At 38.7% G+C, this 21164-nt stretch overlaps 1 protein-coding gene across 9 annotated transcripts in view; it reads left to right on the top strand.

The window, feature by feature from the left end:
• ankhd1 (ankyrin repeat and KH domain containing 1) overlaps positions 1-21164 on the top strand; it is a 150032-nt gene that overhangs the window by 104783 nt on the left and 24085 nt on the right. For all 9 annotated transcript variants that reach the window (XM_063053397.1, XM_063053394.1, XM_063053396.1 and 6 more), the window contains 12 exons: positions 2947-3095; positions 3349-3460; positions 4036-4181; positions 5468-5610; positions 6514-6727; positions 8774-8949; positions 9085-9247; positions 15258-15353; positions 16729-16845; positions 17196-17361; positions 17453-17903; positions 17999-18154. In XM_063053397.1, the coding sequence (XP_062909467.1) occupies positions 2947-3095; positions 3349-3460; positions 4036-4181; positions 5468-5610; positions 6514-6727; positions 8774-8949; positions 9085-9247; positions 15258-15353; positions 16729-16845; positions 17196-17361; positions 17453-17903; positions 17999-18154 (2089 nt within the window). The remainder of the gene's footprint in view (positions 1-2946; positions 3096-3348; positions 3461-4035; positions 4182-5467; positions 5611-6513; positions 6728-8773; positions 8950-9084; positions 9248-15257; positions 15354-16728; positions 16846-17195; positions 17362-17452; positions 17904-17998; positions 18155-21164) is intronic.

Raw genomic sequence — 21164 nt, 5'->3', positions numbered from 1 at the left:
AGTAATTGGAATTCTGGACAATTGATCGAGATAGAGCCATCTCAGATTCTACATGGCAGTTGGGAGAATTTATCAGAATTAAATAAAAATACAATTTACAACATGTCTGGGTTGATGTAAAACCCCTTACAATTTACTAATAACTGTCAGAGAAGAAATTCTCTAACAGATGAGTTCATCCTAATCTAGTCTATTTGAAGCGTGTTTCCAAATCCACCTGTAGGGCAATAATGCATAGAAAATGTTGATTTTGCTTGCAAAGTCCACATCTCGTGCATGAGTAAACAGCAAAACAAAATCTGTACAACCATTGATGTGCCTATGCCCAACTTCATTTTCAATGTTGTACTTTCTCTCCTTGTTTTTGTCAAACAGCTCTCCTAGACTGACCTTTGGCTGCAACTAATCAATAATTTAACGTCTCATGATTATTTGTGCAAGTTTCTTGCACAATAATCTACTAGCTTTCTGAAGTTGTGATGTTCTGTGCTGTATGCTTTCTCTCATCTCTTCCTCAGATGCATAAGCAAATCCATATTCTGATGCAGAACGTAGCTAAAGGATATCACTAACTTGCCTCCTGATCTGGAGAGAGGAACTCAAAACGAAAACCATTCTGTGCAATGGAAAAGATTGATTACAATAGTCAGGACCTGTCTTTACTTTCATTTGTGCTAGGATGAGATAAAGACAAGTTAGGGTTTAGATGAGAAGCACCACTTTTTCAAGTAATCTATCAGTAGCCATTGTCCAGACTCTGTGAATCTTGCTGGTTTTGCACCCAGTTTTTTCATATTTTTATCAAGCATTGATAATGTTTTACCACACTCTTGAAGGTAGTATGGCAGTGGGGAAAACAACTAAAAAATTCAAAATATTAAGTATTAGAGTTATAGGTCTAAAAGGTGTACAAATCAAATTCTTTAACTGTACCCATTTTCAGGTGTTGAGGTTAATGAGAAATAAATTTGAACAATATTTCACGTTGAAAATAAGCTCTGAAGATTTTTTAAGCTTTCATCAGTGTTTAGCAATAAAACGTGTCCAAAGTTAATAATTACATTGAAAATCTTTTCATGCATATGATGCCCAACAGGTACATCTGTTCTGAAAACAGCTGGATCATAAAAATTAAACGGAAAATTGCTTCCAATGAACAAACTTTTGCTGAGGTCCAGTAAAACATTGTATTTATATATGTTCAACATTGAAGGTATTTTGAAATTGAAAATCAAAAAAAAACAACAGATGTGACTGGTGTTTCATCAAATTATTCAAGCAAGTAAAATTGAATTATTAAAATATACAAAAGATATAAGAATAGGTGAGGTCAATCAGCTGCTGCAGTGTTAAAACAAATGGCAGTCCTCTGCAAGTGCAAAAGGGATGGTAGAAATCTGAAATCTAATGCTGGAAGTGCTAGATTAGTGATTTATCTGAACTAAGAAAAAAGATGCAAGTAATTTCAGGAAGAGGAGCATAATGATATGAAAGGGAAAATGGAAAAAGGCCGTGATATGGTAGAAGACACATTAAGTGGTAAAATGTGTGACAATACCAATCTAAAAGGATATTAATAAGCTTAAATGGAGAATAAAAAGGTCTGGAGGAGGTGTAAATGCAAATAGCAGTATTGTTCCTGAGAGTTGTAATCAGGGAGGGAAAATGGGTATGGTCCTGATCAGAAATGATTAAGATCAATAAGTCTAGAAGGTTCAGGTATCTAGTTGAAAGATTAGCTACTTTGCCTCAAGTTTTGTATTTAGTTTTTTTAAAACCAGTAGGATGAGTGAGTAGGGGATGAGAGTGGATGGTGAATTGGTGAATGGTGTTGGAAGATGATTGTGGTGCTTGTGTACTGAAAATAATTTGCAAGTCATATCCTAACTGTTTTCCCCATTCCAGGGTGGAGGAAACTTCACTGTGAGTACAGTAAATGGTACAAGCTGAAGTTTCACCTGGAACGAACTTTTGGGGCAATGGTTGGGGATAATGGTGTAGGTTAAAGGTCAGGTTAAACTCTTGCATTTGGGGTCATTCACTGGGAAGAAGAAATGGTGATAAGTAGATTAGAGAATGAATTCATCATGCTAAGAGGGGATGGTAAGGTATTAATAGCCTTGCTCTGAAAGTTTGGGAAATCTGTTGAATTTGGCAGTTGCTGAGATGAAAGTTGCCAAGAACAAGAGTCCTTAAATGGTTCTTGCATGCTAAAGCCATGTTGCATTATAAAGCATATTGATGTGCAGTTGAAGAGGTCATTCATGTAACTTTTTTCTCAGAATTTGAAGCATCAGATGCTGATGTTTTATGGGAGGTCAAGTATGGTCCCTATCCCTATTCCTGTGGAGTCAATCATTTTAGCTAGATATCATCTCTTACTCCATTAATGAATGTCATTCACATTTGGAGTCCAGCTTTTGTTTAATAATCAACATGAGGTCAACATGAAGGGGAGAGACTGCAATTAATCTCAGGACAAAAAGGAGCGATTTATTAAAGAAATTTTACTAAGTTTTTAGAAACTATTGGCCGATGTGGATTTGTATATTAGATTCACAAGTCTCCAGAGTTTTTCACTTTAGGAATCAATGGGCCTTTGGGTAAGATTAAAATTGTTGTGGATTTGTTCGGCAGGGCTCAATCTTAAATTGACTTGTATTACTTGTGTATTAATGAGTTTTTTTATTCTAATAATTGAACAGCTTTCTGATGCATAGTTTTAAAATGTTTTTAAATAGTTTTCAGTTTCACGAAGTAAAACATTAGTTACTTAAATGTAAGCTACATCTATACAATACTTCAAAATAACAAATTTCCACACAATTTCTCAATTTCCAAGAAGTATGTGTTTTGGATAGAGATTTGCCTTCTACCAAAATCCCACAGTTCTTTCTCACTTTGTACTTTAATGTTGAAGAAATAACTATTGATTTTGTCTTGCAGCTGTGAGTAATAGAATGCCTTCTGGACCGAATGCTTCTTCCCACACTACAACCCCCCCTACTCCTCAGCCTCGTACTCAAACTCCAAGTCCAGTTGTTTCTCCTTCTTCAATGTTGCCCCTTTATCCTTCAGTTGAAATAGATGCCCAAGTAAGTTTTATATAAGAGATAAACATTGGGAAATTCGGAAAATGGGAAATTATGAATATATTGCGAGTTATTTAGTGCTGTTCTAGATGAAAGTTCTGATACCAAGATTTAGCTAATCTATGAAATGTTTATTTCATTAGTATGGATGAGTGATTTCCATCGACAGTGCTATGCTCTTGAGTATAAGCATTAATTACATATATGCTGTAAAGTTGTTTAAAACTTCATTTAACAATGCATTGTTTTCACTTAGACGGAGAGCAACCATGATACAGCATTAACGTTGGCATGTGCTGGGGGACATGAAGAACTTGTATCAGTATTAATAGCTCGTTGTGCTAACATTGAACACCGGGATAAAAAAGGTATGCATTAATTTGTAATTAGATCTGGTTTAATTTCATTGAAGTAGCAAAACATTTGCAAAACAGTCATATTCCGTGGTTGCCAACCTCTTATAAGTACGAAGGATGCCTTAATGGGTATTCTTCTTTGTGAGCAAGGTTGCTCACAAAGAAGACCTCAAATGCTTGATAGGTGCTACACTGGCGTAAGCCTAGTAGTGGCCTTTGGCAACTTTCAGAGCATGTATGGACAGCTATCAAATTATAGTGAATATGACTCAATTCATCAGGAAGATTTCTCTGGGGGAAGAAAAAGCTTTCCTTGAGCTTTCTATTCCCATTGCGTGGAGCTTTTATTGGAGTTTGAATTGTAATTTTAAGTCTTTTACAACCACTATAAACTGCTCCTTATAGGCAGGTAGAGAATGTGTTGTGCAGTTATGTAGCAAAGAATCAAACCATTTGGCCCAACAAGAACAAACAATGTTTGTGCTCCTTCTGCCTTATAACATCTCACTCAATGGCACATTTATGTTAATATTATTGGATCTCCAGCATGTCTAATCTGAAATTTATTACTCTTTTCCTCTGATTAGGATTTACTCCATTAATTTTGGCTGCCACGGCTGGTCATGTTGGTGTTGTAGAAATTCTGTTGGACAAAGGTGCAGATATTGAAGCACAATCTGAACGCACCAAGGATACGCCATTGTCATTGGCTTGTTCAGGAGGAAGGCAAGAGGTAACACACCTTTAAGTTCATATTAGAGGTTAGATTCAATAAGCACAACTTGAGAGTACAGTCGGCCCTCCTTATCCACGAGGGATTAGTTCCGGGACCCCTTGCGGATACCAAAAAATGCAGATGCTCAAGTCCCTTATTCAACCTGACTTAATGCGGTGGACCTTAGGACCCAGTGGAGCCCCGGACCTTATTTAACCTGTTGCAGTGCGGTGGACATTAGGACCCGGTGGCGGAGCTCTGAATCCGCAGTGTTTCTCTTCATGAAAATAATCACGATTGAAAATAAAGTGGAAATAATAAAGCTATCAGAAAGAGGTGAAGCTCTATCGGTCATTGGAAAAGTGTTGGGCTACAGTCAGTCAACGATCGGAACAATTTTAAAGGATAAAGTGAGAAAGGGCCTGCCCCGATGAAAGCTACAATTATTACTAAGCAACGCAGTGGTTTAATTATTGGGTTTTGGGTTTTTGATCCTTCGCATCAACCTGGCAGGGATGGAGAGCGCGCTCGGGAGCGGTCTGACACTGGATCGAAATCGGGAACTTCCATTCCCAACCCGGCGCTGAAACATATGTTTCTTAAGTGTTTTATATGCATAGAAAGGTAAAATATATACTATATACTAAGACAAACATTTGACTTAACAGATGCTAAATAATATCGGATGTAAGAGAACTTCCGTTTTTTTTCGATCCCGATCCACGATAACCTACGCACATCCTCCTGTATACTTGAAATCATCTCTAGATTACTTGTAATACCTAATACAATGTAAATACCTTGTAAAATAGTTGTTATACTGCATTGTTTAGGGAATAATGACAAGATAAAAAAGTCTGTACATGCTCGAACAAGTGCTGGAAGAGCACTTCCGGATTTTCTCAATTCGCAGTTGGTTGAATTCGCACATGTGGAACTCGCGGATAAGGAGGGCCGACTGTATATGGAAATTGCACTGTATCAAAGTATAATCTCAATTTAATGAAGTAACTAAGGTTATAAAAGAAAAGTTAAATTCATAAAGCCAGTGTATTTCACGTGATTATAATTAATAATAACAGTCAATAGCAGTAATAGTCAGCCTTTTGTTACATTATTGGTCACAAAGGTCAATACTAAATCCCACAAAGATAAGATTTTTCAAGAATACTGCAGCATCCCATAGACGACATGTCTGAATGGTATCTCTTTTAATACCATAATCTTGCTATGCCATATAATATTTGGTAAAGTGGATCAACTTTTGTTGACATATCTAAACCCTTTTTCTTGAATGACTTAAGGTGGTGGAGCTGTTGTTGGCTCGCGGTGCAAACAAAGAACATCGGAATGTTTCAGACTACACACCTCTTAGTCTTGCTGCCTCTGGTGGCTATGTTAACATCATTAAGATCCTTCTGAATGCTGGAGCAGAAATTAATTCCAGGTACAATATATTAGTGATTCTGATGTAGGAATGATGTTCTCCAATGATGTTTCCTTATAATGTGATGAAAATATTCTAGTCTGCTGATTTTTAGATTTCATTAGATATACGCAATTTTCATGTTAGTACATTTTTTTCTTCCCCCATTTTTGTTTCCCCATCCTATCCCCAAAAATTGTTATGGTTTTAATTTTGCTAGTGCTTTCCTGGCAATTTAGATTAGCCTAAACAAATCTCCACGTAAATGGCTGAAAGTACAGACGGATAATTATTTGAGATTATCGGGGAACATGATGAGCACAAGACTGCAGTACAATCTTATTCACAATATGGTTTGAAGATTGAAGTAAAGTAGAAATGAAAAGCCAGATGTATTGTTGTCAGTGAATTCAAAGTCAAATAACTTACAGGAGTTACTTGCCCTGGAGGTGGAAAATAACTTTATGGCCTTCCTCTGAATTGAAGGGAAAACAAGAAAATGAGATTTTTCAAAGTTATGAAAGCAGTAAAACTAATGTTTTGGTTATCTGGTTTGTGATATTCTACTTATGTTACATTGAGTCATTTGGCATGAATTTGAAGTTAAGTATTTATAAACGCACCTCCAAACCGATTTTACATGCTTTAACTCCATTTTGCATGCTTTGAACAATTTTAAGTGTAGAAGGTTTGATTAACTTGAAAGGTTACACGGGAAAATGTGTAATAACTTGGATTCGGCATTTTCTTGGCACTGGCTTCTGCTTAATCACTTCAGGGGTTTCACACAGGTTAGAAATCACGTAAGATGTGATTTTTGTGGTGGGCTATGTGTATCAATTTTGCATAAAACAAGGTAGCAAAAGAAAAGCAGTGTGTAGACGTTTGCAATGATGGTGATTTAAGCTGTTTATTCTGTTGCAGGACTGGCAGCAAATTGGGGATTTCTCCATTGATGTTAGCTGCAATGAATGGCCATGTGGCATCAGTAAAGCTGTTGCTTGATATGGGCTCTGACATCAATGCCCAGATTGAGACAAATAGAAACACTGCCCTCACTCTGGCTTGCTTCCAAGGCCGTGCAGAAGTTGTCAGCCTACTGTTGGATAGGAAGGCGAATGTTGAGCACAGGGCAAAGGTACTTTATTTAATAAAATAAATGCATTAAAAGCAATGCTCAAATTTAAAGATGTAAAATATTGATCTTTAAAATGTTTGTTTTTGGTGCAATCACTTTACTTGAACTACTTTGTGAACAGTTTGAATTTTAGTTTTTATTTGAGTGCCTTACTTCAAAAGTTAACAGTTAACTTTGTATATGCATTTATTTGTCTTTTTGACTAATGGAATTTTAGGGTTTTTTTTTGCAGCTACTTTCATGACAGTGGATTTGTTTCTCTATATCCTATTGAATTTTTTACTCCAGTGATGATTGAAGTGTTCTTATTCTCCAAACTGTGTTCTCAGAATGCAAGTTCTTACCTTTGGCTAGGGTAGATCACTTTGCATGGTTTTCAAGATCTAATTCCTTTGTTTTCCTGCCATTTAATTGCTGCCTCTCTCCATTTCTCTTGCTGCTCTTTTTCGGTCTTGTATGATTGTGCAAATTGGAGTGGGAGTGAGGTTCAGATCCTGTTTTCCATCTCTGGTTAGAAACAGGCTGAAAATTTAACAATTATCAAAAGGAGTCAAGAGGCATTAAGACTATATGGAACTCAAACAAGCAGGAAGACTAAAATTATGCAAATATTTATATTGCAGAAAAGATAGGAATATTGGTAGTGGAAAAATGAATGTTTAAATTGAACTTTATGAAAGCCAGAAGTAAAGCTAAACATATCTAATGAGAGCAGATTGTAATCACCATAATAAATGGGCATTGGGAATAGGAGTGCCAAAATAATTATGGTATTGATACTGAATGAGCATCCTTGAAAGATTAGGAGGCAAGGTCAGTGGTCAGTCTCCTAAAGATCCCTTGTCAAGCTTTTTGCACTTTTTCTCATTTTTTATCCAGGTGGTGCAACATTTAGTACTTTTACTTCACAGCTCCAAAATGTAGGTTCAATCCAACGTGGCGTTTGCACGTTCCTTGTGTGGGTTTCTCCCGAGTGATTCAGTTTCCTCTTGTGTCCTCTTAAGTGTGTTTTCAGATTAGCTGGCTATTGTAAACTACTCAATGCAGGTAATTTAATAGGAATGAGACTAATAGGATTACTGAGCTGGGAGTGGACATGGACCTGAACTCTTGTGTCAAAATAAGCAAATCCTTTTAACAAAGATAATTATGCTGAAGAAATTTGAAGCCGACAAATTCCTTGGAAGTGATGGGTTTTGGAAAGGGTCAACAGAGTTTGTAGAAATGTTAGTTTTATTCTTCCAGAATTCCCTAGATACTAGAGTACACCTGCAGTTGAAATGTTGATCCCTTTGTACAAAAAGACTGGACAGAGAATGCAGGGAACTTTCCGCCAGTTGGTATGATAGGAAAAGGTGGGCTACATTAAAAAAAATTAACATATTTGTATGATATTACATAGTTAAATGAAAAGAACATCTTGACAAATTCAAGAGTCATGCACACCCAGCAGATGTGGTGGTGAGAATCAATAGATGTAATGTATTCAGAATTTCAAAACAATTTTGGAGTGTGACATGCAAGAAACTGACAACATCTGGTGTAAATTAAGAAGTAATCACATATCACAAAACAGAATAACTGGGTTATTTTTTCATTTTGTTAGGAGTCAGTGAATTACTGAAAAAAATCGTAGCTTGGGCTTAGCTATGTTCATTCTTAATTACTTAGATGTGAGAAGTAAAATACCGAGGTGGTGCTACATTGGAAATATACACCATACTGTTGTAAAAATAAAAGATCCTTCAGGCAATACTGAAGTATTTCACAAAATGATCAGGAAATTCTGATCATTTGGTTGAGTTCCCTTCTTGACCAATAACACTCAGATAAATGACTGTGTTTTGATAGGCGTTTGCTGAGTTTTGGGAAGATACATTTGTCTGCTGCAGGATCACAAAACTTGAAGTGCATAATATGTAAATTATTTTGGTATTTTTGTGTTGTGTTACTATATAAGTTTGTTAAATTTCTAGAACGATGCAAAGCAGATGAAATTGAAAAATAATACTGCTGTTTAAAATAACTGGAACCCTTTCTATTTAGACTGGCCTCACACCCTTAATGGAAGCTGCCTCTGGAGGGTATGCAGAGGTGGGGAGAGTTCTGCTTGATAAAGGGGCTGATGTTAATGCACCACCTGTGCCTTCATCACGTGATACAGCTTTAACCATTGCTGCAGATAAGGGTCACTACAAGTTTTGTGAACTGCTGATAAACAGGTATTTAATAATTTAAATTCATTAAAGGATTGTTTTTGTATAAAATGATTTCATTTTTTGTATAAAATGATTTCATTAAAGTCCTGTGAAATTTCAGCCAATCAATTTTTGACCACCTTTCTTTGAACACAACAGAGGGGCTCACATTGATGTTCGCAATAAGAAAGGTAATACACCTTTATGGCTGGCTGCAAACGGTGGGCACTTTGATGTTGTCCAGTTATTGGTCCAGGCTGGTGCTGATGTGGATGCAGCAGACAACCGAAAAATCACACCTCTTATGGCGGCCTTCCGCAAGGTAACTCTTGTTCTCTTGATGACACTATTAACAAGGTGGATGCCACTATTCCGGTTAGAGATCATTGTCGTCAAGCTATGACTTTATTCTCATATGGAAACTGATCATGACTCTAGGGAAAAAAATAGATTGTGGTTTAAGTATATTCTGATCTTTAAAATCTTTATTTTTCCTCTAAAGATGACCACATGGAGAAATCTGCACTTTTAAACCATAAAATTCCTCTTCCACACGAGGCATTTTCAGTGTTTCAGAATTCCTAAATCTTGTTGTATATGCCTTTTTATGTAAATTGAGTGTTCAAAATTCAAAGTAAATTTATTATCAAAGTACATACTGTATACTTCATATGCTATTCTGAGACTAATTTTCTGGTGGACATTCAGAGCAAATACAAAGAAACATGAAAAACTGCACACAACAGAAATGGACAAACAACCAATGTGCAAAAGACAGGAAACTGCAAATACAAAAAGGAAAATACATAATAATAATTAAAATAAGCAATAAATATCAAGAATGAGATTGAGTCCTTGAAAGTGAGTCCATAGGTTGAGGTATCAGTTCAGTGTTGGAGTAAGCAAAGTTATCCCCTCTTGTTCAAGAGCCAGATGGTTGAGAGCTAATAACTGGTCCTGAATCTGATGGTGTGGGACCTGAGGTGCCAGTACCTGCTCCCTGATAGCAACAGAGAGAAGAGAGCACATCCTGGGTGGTGAGGGCCTTGATGGATGCCACTTTCCAGCAACACTCCTTGTAGATGTGCTCAATGATGGGGAGGGCTTAACCTGTGAAGAACCGGGCTGTATCCATTCCTTTTTGTAGGTATTTCCATTCAAGGAGATTGGTGATTCCATGCCAGGCTTTGATGCAACCCGTCAGTGTACTCTCCATCTTGTATCTAAAGAAGTTTGAGAAAGTTTTAGATGACATGCTAAATCTTTGCAAACTTCTTTATATAAAAAAAGCAGAAATGCTGCCTTTGTAATTGTACTTGTGGGCTGTACCCAACACAGATCCTCTGAAGAAATTGTGCTGAGGAAATTAAAGTTGCTGACCCTCTCCACCTCTGATACCCCGATGAGGAGTGGCTCATGGACCTCCCGGTTTCCTCCTTCTGTTGTCAATGATCAGATCTATGGTTTTGCTGACATTGAGTGAAAGGTTGTTTTTGTGGCACCATTCAGCCAGATTTTTAATCTCCTATATGTTAAATTTTAAATTCCTTTAAGTTCCTGGGTGTCATAATCTCAGAGGACCTGTCCTCAACCCATCATATAAATATTATTGTGAAGAAAGCACGTCAGCACCTCTATTCCACAGGAGTCTGTGGAGATTCAGCATGTCATTGAAAACCTTGGCAAACTTCTATAGCTGTGATGTGGTAAGTGTGCTGACTGGCTGCATTATGGCCTGGCATGAGAACACCAATGCCTCTGAGCAGAAAATCCTACAAAAGGTAATGAATTTGACCCAGTACATCACGGGTAAAACCCTACTAACCATTGAACACATCTACATGAAACGTTGCTGTAGAAAAGCAGCATCCATCATCAAAGATCCTCACCACCCAGGCCATGCTCTTTTCTCGTTGCTGCCGTCAGGTAAAAGGTACAGATGCCTCAGGACTCGCACCACCATGTTGAAGAACAGTTACTACCACCACAAACATAAAGCTCTTGAACAAAAGGGGATAGCTACACTCATTTAAGAACTCTGTTATATTGTTATTTCACACTTTTTTACTGCTATTTATTTATATCTGCATTTGCACAGTTTGTTCACAATTCCGTATGTTTGCAGTTACTGTTCTATAGATTTGCTAAGTATGCCTGCAGAAAAAGAATCTCAGTTGTGTATGGTGACATGTATGTACTCTGATTATAAATTTTACTTTGAACTGATTTGTCACCACTTTTCATTCTGGCAACAGCAGTAATGTTGTTAGCAAACATAAACATGGCATTGGAGCTGTGCTTAGCCATGCAGTCATAAGTGTAAAGCGAGAAGATCAGCGGGCTAAGCACACACACAGCCTTGTGGTGCACCTGTGCTGATAAATTGTGGAGGAGGTGTTGCAAATCTCAATCCAAGTAAGGAAATCAAGGATCCAGTTGCACAAGGAAATATTGAGGCCCAAGTCTTGCAGCTTATTGATTACTTTTGAGAAGGTGATAGTATTGATTGCATAACTGGAGTCGCTGAAGATTATCCTGATGTATGCATCTTCACTATCCAAATGTTCCAGGGTTGAGTGAAGAGCCAACCAAGTGGCATCTGCTGTTGACCTGTTGTTATGGTAGACAAATTGGAGGCAGGAGTTGATGTGTTTAATCACCAACCTCAAATGCTACTGGATGAAAGTTGTTGAAGCAGGTTACCACATTCCACTTTGGATACTGGTATAGTTGAAGCCTGCTTGAAGCAGGTGCATACCTCAGATTGCCAAAGCGGGAGGTTAAAGTTCTCAGTGAACATTCCAGCAGTTGATCAGCACTGGTCTTCAGTGCTTGACCAGGTACCCAGCTGGTCTGATGCTACTTTGGGGAGTTTGAACTAGTTTTGCAGGGGCTGGGAACTGGAGCCCCAGGTCAGCAAGGGAAGGATCGGACCAGAAAGTAGATGCCAGGGGAAGTAATGAAAGGCAAAATTAAAATAACAGGTATGATTTGTTGGATGGTTTGAAGTATGTATATTTCAATGCTAGGAGTATTATGGGCGAGGGTGATGAACTTAGAGCATGAATCAGTAGTTGGAGCTACGATGTTGTAGCCAATACTGAAACTTGGTTGAGGTAGGGGCAGGAATGGGTGATTAGCATTCCAGGTTTTTGAGGTTTTAGAAAAGGTAGAGGAGGAGGTATCACAGCTGCACTGGGGGAGATATAACTGATGGGTCAGACACGAGTTCATTTGGGTGGAACTCAGGAATAGGAAGGGTGCAATCACATTGATGAAATTATACTACAGACCCCTAACAGCCACTGGGACATTGAGAAACCGATATGTAATCAGATTAAGAAAGTGTGTAAAATAATAGGGTTGTTGTCAGAGGGAATTTCAACTTCCCTATTATGAACTGCAGCCATCTTGGTGTAAGAGGTTTAAATGGGGCAGAATTTCTTAAATGTATCCAGGCGAGTTTCTTACATAAATATGTGGACGGTCCAAAGAGAGGAGGTGCCATAACTGGATCCGGTGTTGGATAATGAAGTTGGCCATATTGACTGACTTTTCGGTGGGTGAACAGTTAGGAAACAGTGACCACAACTTCCAGGATAGCTATAGATAAGGATAGGTACGGTCCTTGAAGAGTTTTAATTGGAGTAGGGAAAATTCCGAGGACATTAGGCGGGAACTAAGAAGTGTTAATTGGGAACACCTGTTTTTCTGGCAACTCCACATCAGACATGTGGAAGGTGTTTAAAGATCAATTACTGAGTACAGGACAGATATGTTCATGTTGGAAGGAAGGATGGGGATAGAAAGATGAGAGAACCCTGGTTGTCCAAAGAAATGATGAATTTAGTCAAGAAGAGAAAGTAAAAGTACGTAAAGCTTTTGAAGTTGGGATTGAATGAAGCATATGAGTGTAAAGAGGCCAGAAAAGTACTAAAGAAAGGAATTGGGAAAGCCTGGAGGAGTCATGAAAGTCCTTGGCAAGTGGGATTAAGGTGAATCACAAGGCATTCTAGACATACATAAAAAGCAAGAGGATAACTAGGGAGAGGGTAGGACCACCCAGGATATGGGGGGGGGAGGGGGAACATTTGTTTGGATGCAGAGAATGTGAGTAAGGTACTTAATGAGTACCTTGCTTCAGCATTTACCAAGGAAAAAAAATATGGAGGTCCATGAGATCAGTGCTGAGTATATAAATACGTTAGGGTGTTTAAGGGTCAAGGAGGAGGAAGTGTTGGGACCCCTAGTGAGTAATAAAGTAGATAAATTCCAAGGACCTGATGGGATTTACCACAGGTTATTGAAGGAGGCAAGAGATGAGATTGCTAGGCCTGTGACCAGTATCTTCATGTCCTCTCTAGCCATAGGTGAGGTCCCGGAGGACTGGCAAGTGGTTAATGTTGTACCTGTATTTCAGAAGGGAACAAGGGAAAATCCTGGGAACTATAGACTGGTGAGTCTATTGTAGGGAAATTGCTGGAAAAAATTCCAAGGGATAGGATATATGAGCATTTGGAAACCCATGGCCTAATTTGGGAGAACCAGCATGGCTTTTTGTGTGGCAGGTCATGCCTTACCAATTTGATTTGAGTTTTTTGAAGAGGCGACGTGAAAGATTGATGCTTGTGGGGCAGTGGATATTCCCTACATGGATTATAGTAAGGCATTTGATAAAGTCCCTTATGGAAGGCTAATCCAGAAGATTAAGGTGCATGGGTCCATGGTGAGTTGGCGGTTTGGATTCAGAACTGGCTTTTGCATAGAGAACATATAAGTTAGTGATTGAGGACTTATTCGAGCTGGAGATATGTAATCAGTAGAGTTCCACAAGGACCTGCACTGGGACCTCTGCTGTTTGTAAGTATATAATTGAACTGAATGAAAATGCAGATGGGTGGGTTAGTAAATTTGTGGATGATACCAAGATTGGTGGAGCTGTGGATAATAATGTAGAAGACTGGTAAAGAATACAGCACGGTATAGATCAGTTGCTAATATGAGCTGAGAAATGGTAGGAGTTTAACCCAGATAAATGTGAAGTGTTGCACCTTGGTAGGGCAAATGTAAGTAGACAGTACGTACACTATTAAGGGGAAGATCCTTAACAGTGTTGCAGAGCAGGTAGATCTTGGCATCCAAGTTCATAGCTCCTTGAGGGTGGCCACACAGGTCAGTAAGGTGGTTAAGAGGCTTATAGAATGCTTCTATTTGTTGAGGCATTGAGTTCAAAAGACAAGAGGTTGTGCTGCAACTTTATAAAGTTCTGGTTAGGCCACATCTGGAGTATTGCTTACAGTTCTGGTCATCCCTCTATAGGAATGATGTTGAGGCTTTGGAGAGGATGCAAAAGAGGTTTACGAGGATGCTGTCTGGTTTAGAGGGCATGTGCTATCACGAGAGGCTGGATAAACGGGTTGTTTTCTCTCAAGCGCTGGAGGCTGAGGGGAGATCTGGAGGAGGTTTACAAGATTATGAGAGGCATAGATAGAGTGGACAGAGAGTATCTGTCTCCCAAGGTTGAAATGTCTAGTACCAGAGTGCATGTGTTGAAGGTGAGAAGGGGTGTGAGGGATAAGTTTGTTGCCCTGAGTCATGCATGTCTGGAATTCACTGCCTGACGTGGTAGAGGCAAATACATTAAACCCTCCCCAACAGCTCTAGCAAACTGCCCACAAGGATGTTGGTTCCCTTCAGGTTCAGGTGAAACCCATCCTTTTTCTATAGATCATACCTTCCCAAGACGAGATCCCAAAATCCAGAAATCTGAAGCCCTGCACCAGTTCTTCAGCCATGCATCACTCTAACCATGGACTTTTTACTCTCCTCCCATCCGGTAGGTGCTACAGGAGTCTCCTCTCCCACACCAGCAGGCTCAGGAAGAGCTTCTTCCCTGAGGCTGTGACCCTGCTAAACCGTATTGCACCCATATTGTACCGTCTCAGTACTTTTATATTTGTGTGCTGTAGCACTTCTTATTCGCAGTTATTTTGTAAATAATACTATTCTTTTGCGCTTCTGGTCAGATGCTAATTGCATTTCATTGGCTTTGTATCTGTACTCGGCACAATGACAATAAAGTTGAATCTAATCTAATCTAATCTGCTAAATCATCCTGTTCTTGCCCTCACTTGTGTGTGGTACATGCAGTAATCCAAAGACTACTACCCTGTGGTTTAGGAGTTTAAAGTGATTTGGTTTGTTTCACAACACTAGGATGATCTGATCAGTAAGCTTATAATTTTTTTTATGAACACATTGTTGTAATCCCATTCTTAAGGTTATTTAACAATTTAAATTTAATAGTGGCTTCTTACTATGTTTACCCCCAGGGTCATGTAAAAGTTGTGCAGTATTTGGTAAAGGAAGTGAATCAATTTCCATCTGATATTGAGTGCATGAGATACATAGCAACAATAACTGACAAGGTGAGTGCATTCCTACTGCAAGAGAGTCGAGTGTGTACAAGTGGATTTTTGTCTCTAGATTTCAATTTAATGTTGATTTGGGCACATTATTTCTGCAGAATCTCCGCAGTCATTAGCATGAATGATGGTGCTGTTATTCCTAAGCTGAATAATTGACTTTTGTTCCATTTTTATTCTAGCATCATCAATAGTAGTTTGTAATTTATACAATATGTGAAGCTGCCCAAAGAGGATCTTTCACTCTTCCTCCTCTATGCATTCTATTTTCCTAGATTCAGCTTTCACATTTATCCTGATACATGCACAATTTCCCTGAACCAGTGTTTTTATGGTTTGCATTTCATGATGAAGAGCTTCCACCCAAGAGTTGGGAAGAGAGAAGCTACCACCATATGTCTATGACAAAACCAAATACTTTCACCCTGGTACATTCTTTACAAACCCTTTACAATTTGACCCTAAACTCGGCTCTTGAATCCATGTCCTCTTTATCAGAAAAACTGCCTGCTTACTTTTTATCTTTTATCTCCTGGGTTATCTGCAACTGAAGCTGTCAGAGTAGGCGGGCATTCTTTCTACCTTTTTGTTCATGTGGACTCTTAGTGAAGATGACAGGGCTGCCACCTTGACGGTCATTGGCTAGATGCTGTTCAACCCCATTGCAAATTAAAGAAAACAAAACATTGTGAGTCTGAAGTATGTGTGTAGGTATCAGTATATACACACAATCTGAACTGAGATTGTAATGTCTGAGAACAAAATGCATCTGTGAGAGAGCAGAAGATAGATTTTTGGGTATCTTGGTAGATGTTACAAATGCACTGATATTTTGATGTCATAACTGAAATGGAACCAAACGCACACAATTCTACTGAGCTTGACAATAGAAATACATTAGAGAATGTTGTGATTATCCATGTTAAAGACTGCAGAGTAATGTGTTGAAGTCAAAAAGATTTTATGTACCCATGAATGTATCCAAGACGTGCTTGCCTAATCCTGCAACCCTGCTGACCTACATTTGCTTTGTGCCGGAATTATTCTTTTAAATCTTCTGCCTTCCTTTGCCCTTTAATAATTGCTTTGAAACTTTACATCACCTCTCTTGTTGATTAAGCAATACAAATTATAGTAAGATGCTGGTGTGTAATTTAAGGCACACTGTGGAATGAAGATGAGAGTAAGTTCGGTTGATGATATCTGTTCCTACAAAGAATCTCATTGAACATTTTTCCAGTGCAAGACTATGCTTTGTTGATAAATGAATGTCAAGAGATTTTCAACCTTCTTCATTTTCCATCTATTGTATAATCTACACGTACAGCTACTCAATCTTAAGCTTTAAAAGCTGTTAAACTGATTATTATTGTTGTAGGAGCTGCTTAAGAAATGCCACCAATGCATGGAAACAATAGTTAAAGCAAAGGACCAGCAAGCTGCTGAAGCAAACAAGAATGCAAGCATTCTGCTGAAGGAGCTAGACCTGGAGAAGGTGGGAGATCATTCTGAATAATTGTGATAGATGTCTAAAAATTTTACCATGGTGCCTATTTTAAACCTGTGCATTTAAATATTGCTGGGCCGTCATTGTCCTGGGTTAATTCATTTAAAGTTAGTAGATTATCCTCCTTGTTGCATTTTGGTAAAGTCAAGCCATTATTTCCTCATGTAATTTTCTTCATGCCTTATATACATGCTTCTGTATCCACATGGTATCTTGGTTTAAAATTGATTTGAAAATTTCAATGTGTCCCCACAGATAATTTCCTTCTTGCAACAGCTTTTGAAAATGATTGATCCTACTTGTTTTATTGATTGATTCAAATGTTAATATCATTATAGTCAAGAGAAGAAAGCCGAAAATTAGCTCTTGCTGCAAAAAGGGAAAAACGAAAGGAAAAAAGGAAGAAGAAGAAAGAAGAACAAAAGCGGAAGCAGGAGGAGGAAGAGGCCAGAGTTAAGGAGAGTTCAGAAAAACAGCAGACTCCTGAAAAGGATAGATTTGAAGGCAAGTTACTTTGATAAATATGTGTAAGGGAAATATTTGTTCAGCCTTTTGATTTAAAGATTGAACTGACCTGTTCCCGATTTCTTCACAGATGAAGAAGTTGTGCCTATTGAACCACCCAGTGCAACTACAACTACAACCATTGGTATTTCTGCAACTTCAGCCACCTTTACTAGTGCTTATGGGAAAAAGAGAGCTAATGTAGTAACAACACCAAGTACTAACAGGAAGAACAAGAAAAACAAAACTAAGGATTCCTCTCAGAGTGTGCAAATAATTCTAGAAGATCAGCACATGTCTATAGCCCAACAGAAGGCAGATAAAAATAAAATAAATGGAGAACCGAGAGGTGGTGGTGCAGGAGGGAACAGTGATTCTGATAACGTTGACAGTACAGACTGCAATAGTGAGTGCAGTAGTGGTGGTAAAAGCCAAGAGCTCAATGTAATTGCTGATTTCCACAACTTCAGTGAGCAGAAGTTATATCCTACAAGAAGTGAAAAGCCTAACGCTTCCTTCTCAGAAACCCCAAATCATGCAAGGTGAGATAAATATTGGATGTTGACATTGGTTCATTCTCAAAATAGTAGCATTACTTTTGGCATTTTCTCCTTTTTGTGAAATGTTTTATTTCTAGATTGCATGATGGCACCAGTGAAATGAATTCCAACTCTTTATCTGCAACTCACAAGTCCGCTTCACTGCCAGTGTCCTCCCCGAATGGAAAGATAAATTTAACAAGTCCAAAGCGAGGTCAAAAGAGGGAAGATGGCTGGAAGGAAGTTGTACGAAGGTAACTATGAATCATTAATTTTATCTATATGTAAATATGCCTGTAAGATTAAAATCTTGCTTTCCTTTCTATTGAAGTGACACTCAGAGGAACTAAGTTTGCTTAATTCTTCTGACATTGGTGTGTTTTGGTCAAAATGTAATATTTTTGTTTGAGAATGTGGCATTTAATCCATTGTTTTTTGAAATTTGAAAATAATCAACCAAAACCAAATTCTTCTCACTAGTCAGACCTTTACTGATATCCCTGGGGAAATAAGTGCAACATTAGCCTGGTCAGTTTTTATTCCGGTAAACAGTATTCTGTGCTAAATAGTCAACAAGTATTTAAAAAAAACTTCATAAAAGGAGTAATGTATCTATTATTCAGTCATCTTCTACTTAGCTGTATTGAGATGGAATTGGAAATGTATTTCTCTGAAAAATTTTGATGTCTAAACAGCCTTACTTACAGTTGGGGGGTGGGGGAGGGAAAGAAGAATTAATGCCTTTGAATGAATTAGGATATTAACCGAGCCTGTGCATAGCATAAAAAACAAGCAAGATGTTATTTAAGGAACATGTGGAGGGAAGTTGTGGAAAATTGCAAAGAAATAGGCTTGCTGTATCAATAGGTTCCAATAGGTACATTTAATATCAGAGAAATGTGTACAATATACATCCTGAAATTCTTTTCTTTGCAAACATCCACAAAAACAGAGGCGTGCCCCAAAGAATGAATGTCAGAACCCAAAAGCGCTCCCCCCTCCCCTGCACAGCCAGCGGCAAGCCCACTGCTTCCAGTCTTGTTCTCCCGCAACGCATCAGTCGGCGGCACAGCCTTGAATCAGCCCGCCACCAGAGCGTGAAAATCCAGCACCCTGAAGGTACACTAGTCTTCTAGGCCGTGTCCTTGGGTTATGGAAAAGTGGCCAGTTGTGAGGTCCTGAGAGCGGGTCCCATTCCCACAAAGAACCAAAATCAGGGTGTAACTCTAGGTCATGGTCTTCAAAAGAACCTTGAAAGGAAAAAAAAAACAGATATCAAAGATGGAAATAAAGCTGTTTCCGAAGATGCAAGCAAAGGAGTTCCATTTTGCACCATCATCACTAAGCTCCACCCTCTTTTTGCCCTCATATTGGGGTATTTTATCTGGAGGTTCAATGGAACTGCCATGGTGCTTCGGGCTTCGATAGTGTGGATATTGTTAAACATATTTAGGAATGTTTCCTCAGACGATATGTACCAGGCCCTACTTGGGAAAGTGTAAAGCTTGACACACTGTATTGCAAAAAGTGACTGAGGTGTCAGCAGAAAGCACTTTGGAACCAGCAGCCATAGTTCATTAGTTTTAAAATAGTTTTGGAAAGAGACATATATGGCATCACAGTTAGATAGGTGGGCAAAGGGATATTTAACAAATGGGAGGCTTTTAAAAATGAAATAACAAGTTCAAGGCCTGCATGTTCTTTTAGATTGATGATTACTAAGGAGTTACTAGACCCTCACCTTTACTCTCTGTATACCCATGACTGTGTTGCCACCCACAGCTCCAATCTGCTAATTAAATTCGCTTATGACACTACACTGATTGGCCTAATCTCAAATAATAATGAGGCAGCCTACAGATAAGAAGTCATTACCCTGACACAGTGGTGTCAAGAAAACAACCTCTCCCTCAATGTCACAAAAACAAAGGAGCCGGTTGTGGACTACAGGAGGAATGGAGACAGGCTAATTTCTATAGACATCAATGGGTCTGGGGTTGAGAGGGTGAACAGCTTTAAGTTCTTTGGCATAAACATAACTGGGGATCTCACATGATCTGTTCATACCGCCTGTGTGGTGAAATAGGCACAATAGCGCCTCTTTCACCTCAGTCGGTTGAAGAAGTTTTGTATGGGCCCCCGAATCCTTAAGAACTTTCAATAGGGGCACAATTGAGAGCATCCTGACTGGCTGCATCACTGCCTGGTATGGGAACTGTACCTCCCTTAATTACAGGATTCTGCAGAGTGTGGTGCAGAGAGCCCAGCGCATCTGTAGTTGTGAATTTCCCACTATTCAGGACATAATATAAAGACAGATGTGTAAAAAGGGTATGAAGGATCACTGGGGACCTGAGTCACCCCCACGACAAACTGTTCCAGCTGCTACCATCCAGGAAACGGTACCGCAGTGTAAAAGCCAGGACCAACGCTGTAGTTCTGTGTTACATTGACTGTCCTGTTGTACATACTATTTATTATAAATTACTATAAATTGCACATTGTACATTTAGATTGAGACATAACGAAAAGATTTTTACTCATGTATATGAAGGATGTAAGCAATAGAAGTAGAGTTAAGTTAAGGCTAACAGGTGCAGGGAACCTTGGATGATGAGGGATGTTGAGGCTCTGTGGGAAGGGAAATCAGGAGGCATGTGGATCCCTGGAGGATTATAGGGGATGTTGGAATATACTCAAGAAGGAAATCAGAAGGGTACAAAGAGGGTGTGAGTTTTGGCCGAGGAGATCAAGGAGAATCTAAAGAGATGTCTTAATTATATTAAGGGGAGAGTAACTGGAGCAAGAGCAATGAGAGATCTTGATTTAACCATCCCTTGATTTTTAAAAAAATGGCATGTATTTGTGTGAAATGTTTTAAGGTAAATTTTGATGTTTAAAAGATTGGGTGCAATATATTTTTGGTATTTCAGTAAAGCTTGTAGAGTGGTATGCCATTTACATTAAAGCAAAAACAATGCTTTTGTAGTTTTACCTCAAAAATACATTTTACAACATTCATAAATTGAGAAATGACTATTGAAAGTAGATCTTTGCATTCTGCAATCCAATTATGTAAATGTCTATTGAATGCACTTCAGCCCATCTGGTCCATGCTGAACTGTTGTTCTGCGTAGTCCCATCGTAGTGTGCCTAGACCATTGCCCTACCATCCGTGTACTTATCCGAATTTCTCTTAAATGCTGCAGTCTAACTTGCATCAACCTCTTCCTCTTGCAGCTTGATACACACTTGCTTCACCCT

Source organism: Mobula hypostoma, chromosome 7 (genome assembly GCF_963921235.1).
Source record: "Mobula hypostoma chromosome 7, sMobHyp1.1, whole genome shotgun sequence".
NCBI lineage: Eukaryota > Metazoa > Chordata > Chondrichthyes > Myliobatiformes > Myliobatidae > Mobula > Mobula hypostoma.
The sequence above is the reverse complement of the archived record's forward strand: the minus strand, read 5'-3'. Positions and strand labels throughout refer to the sequence as shown.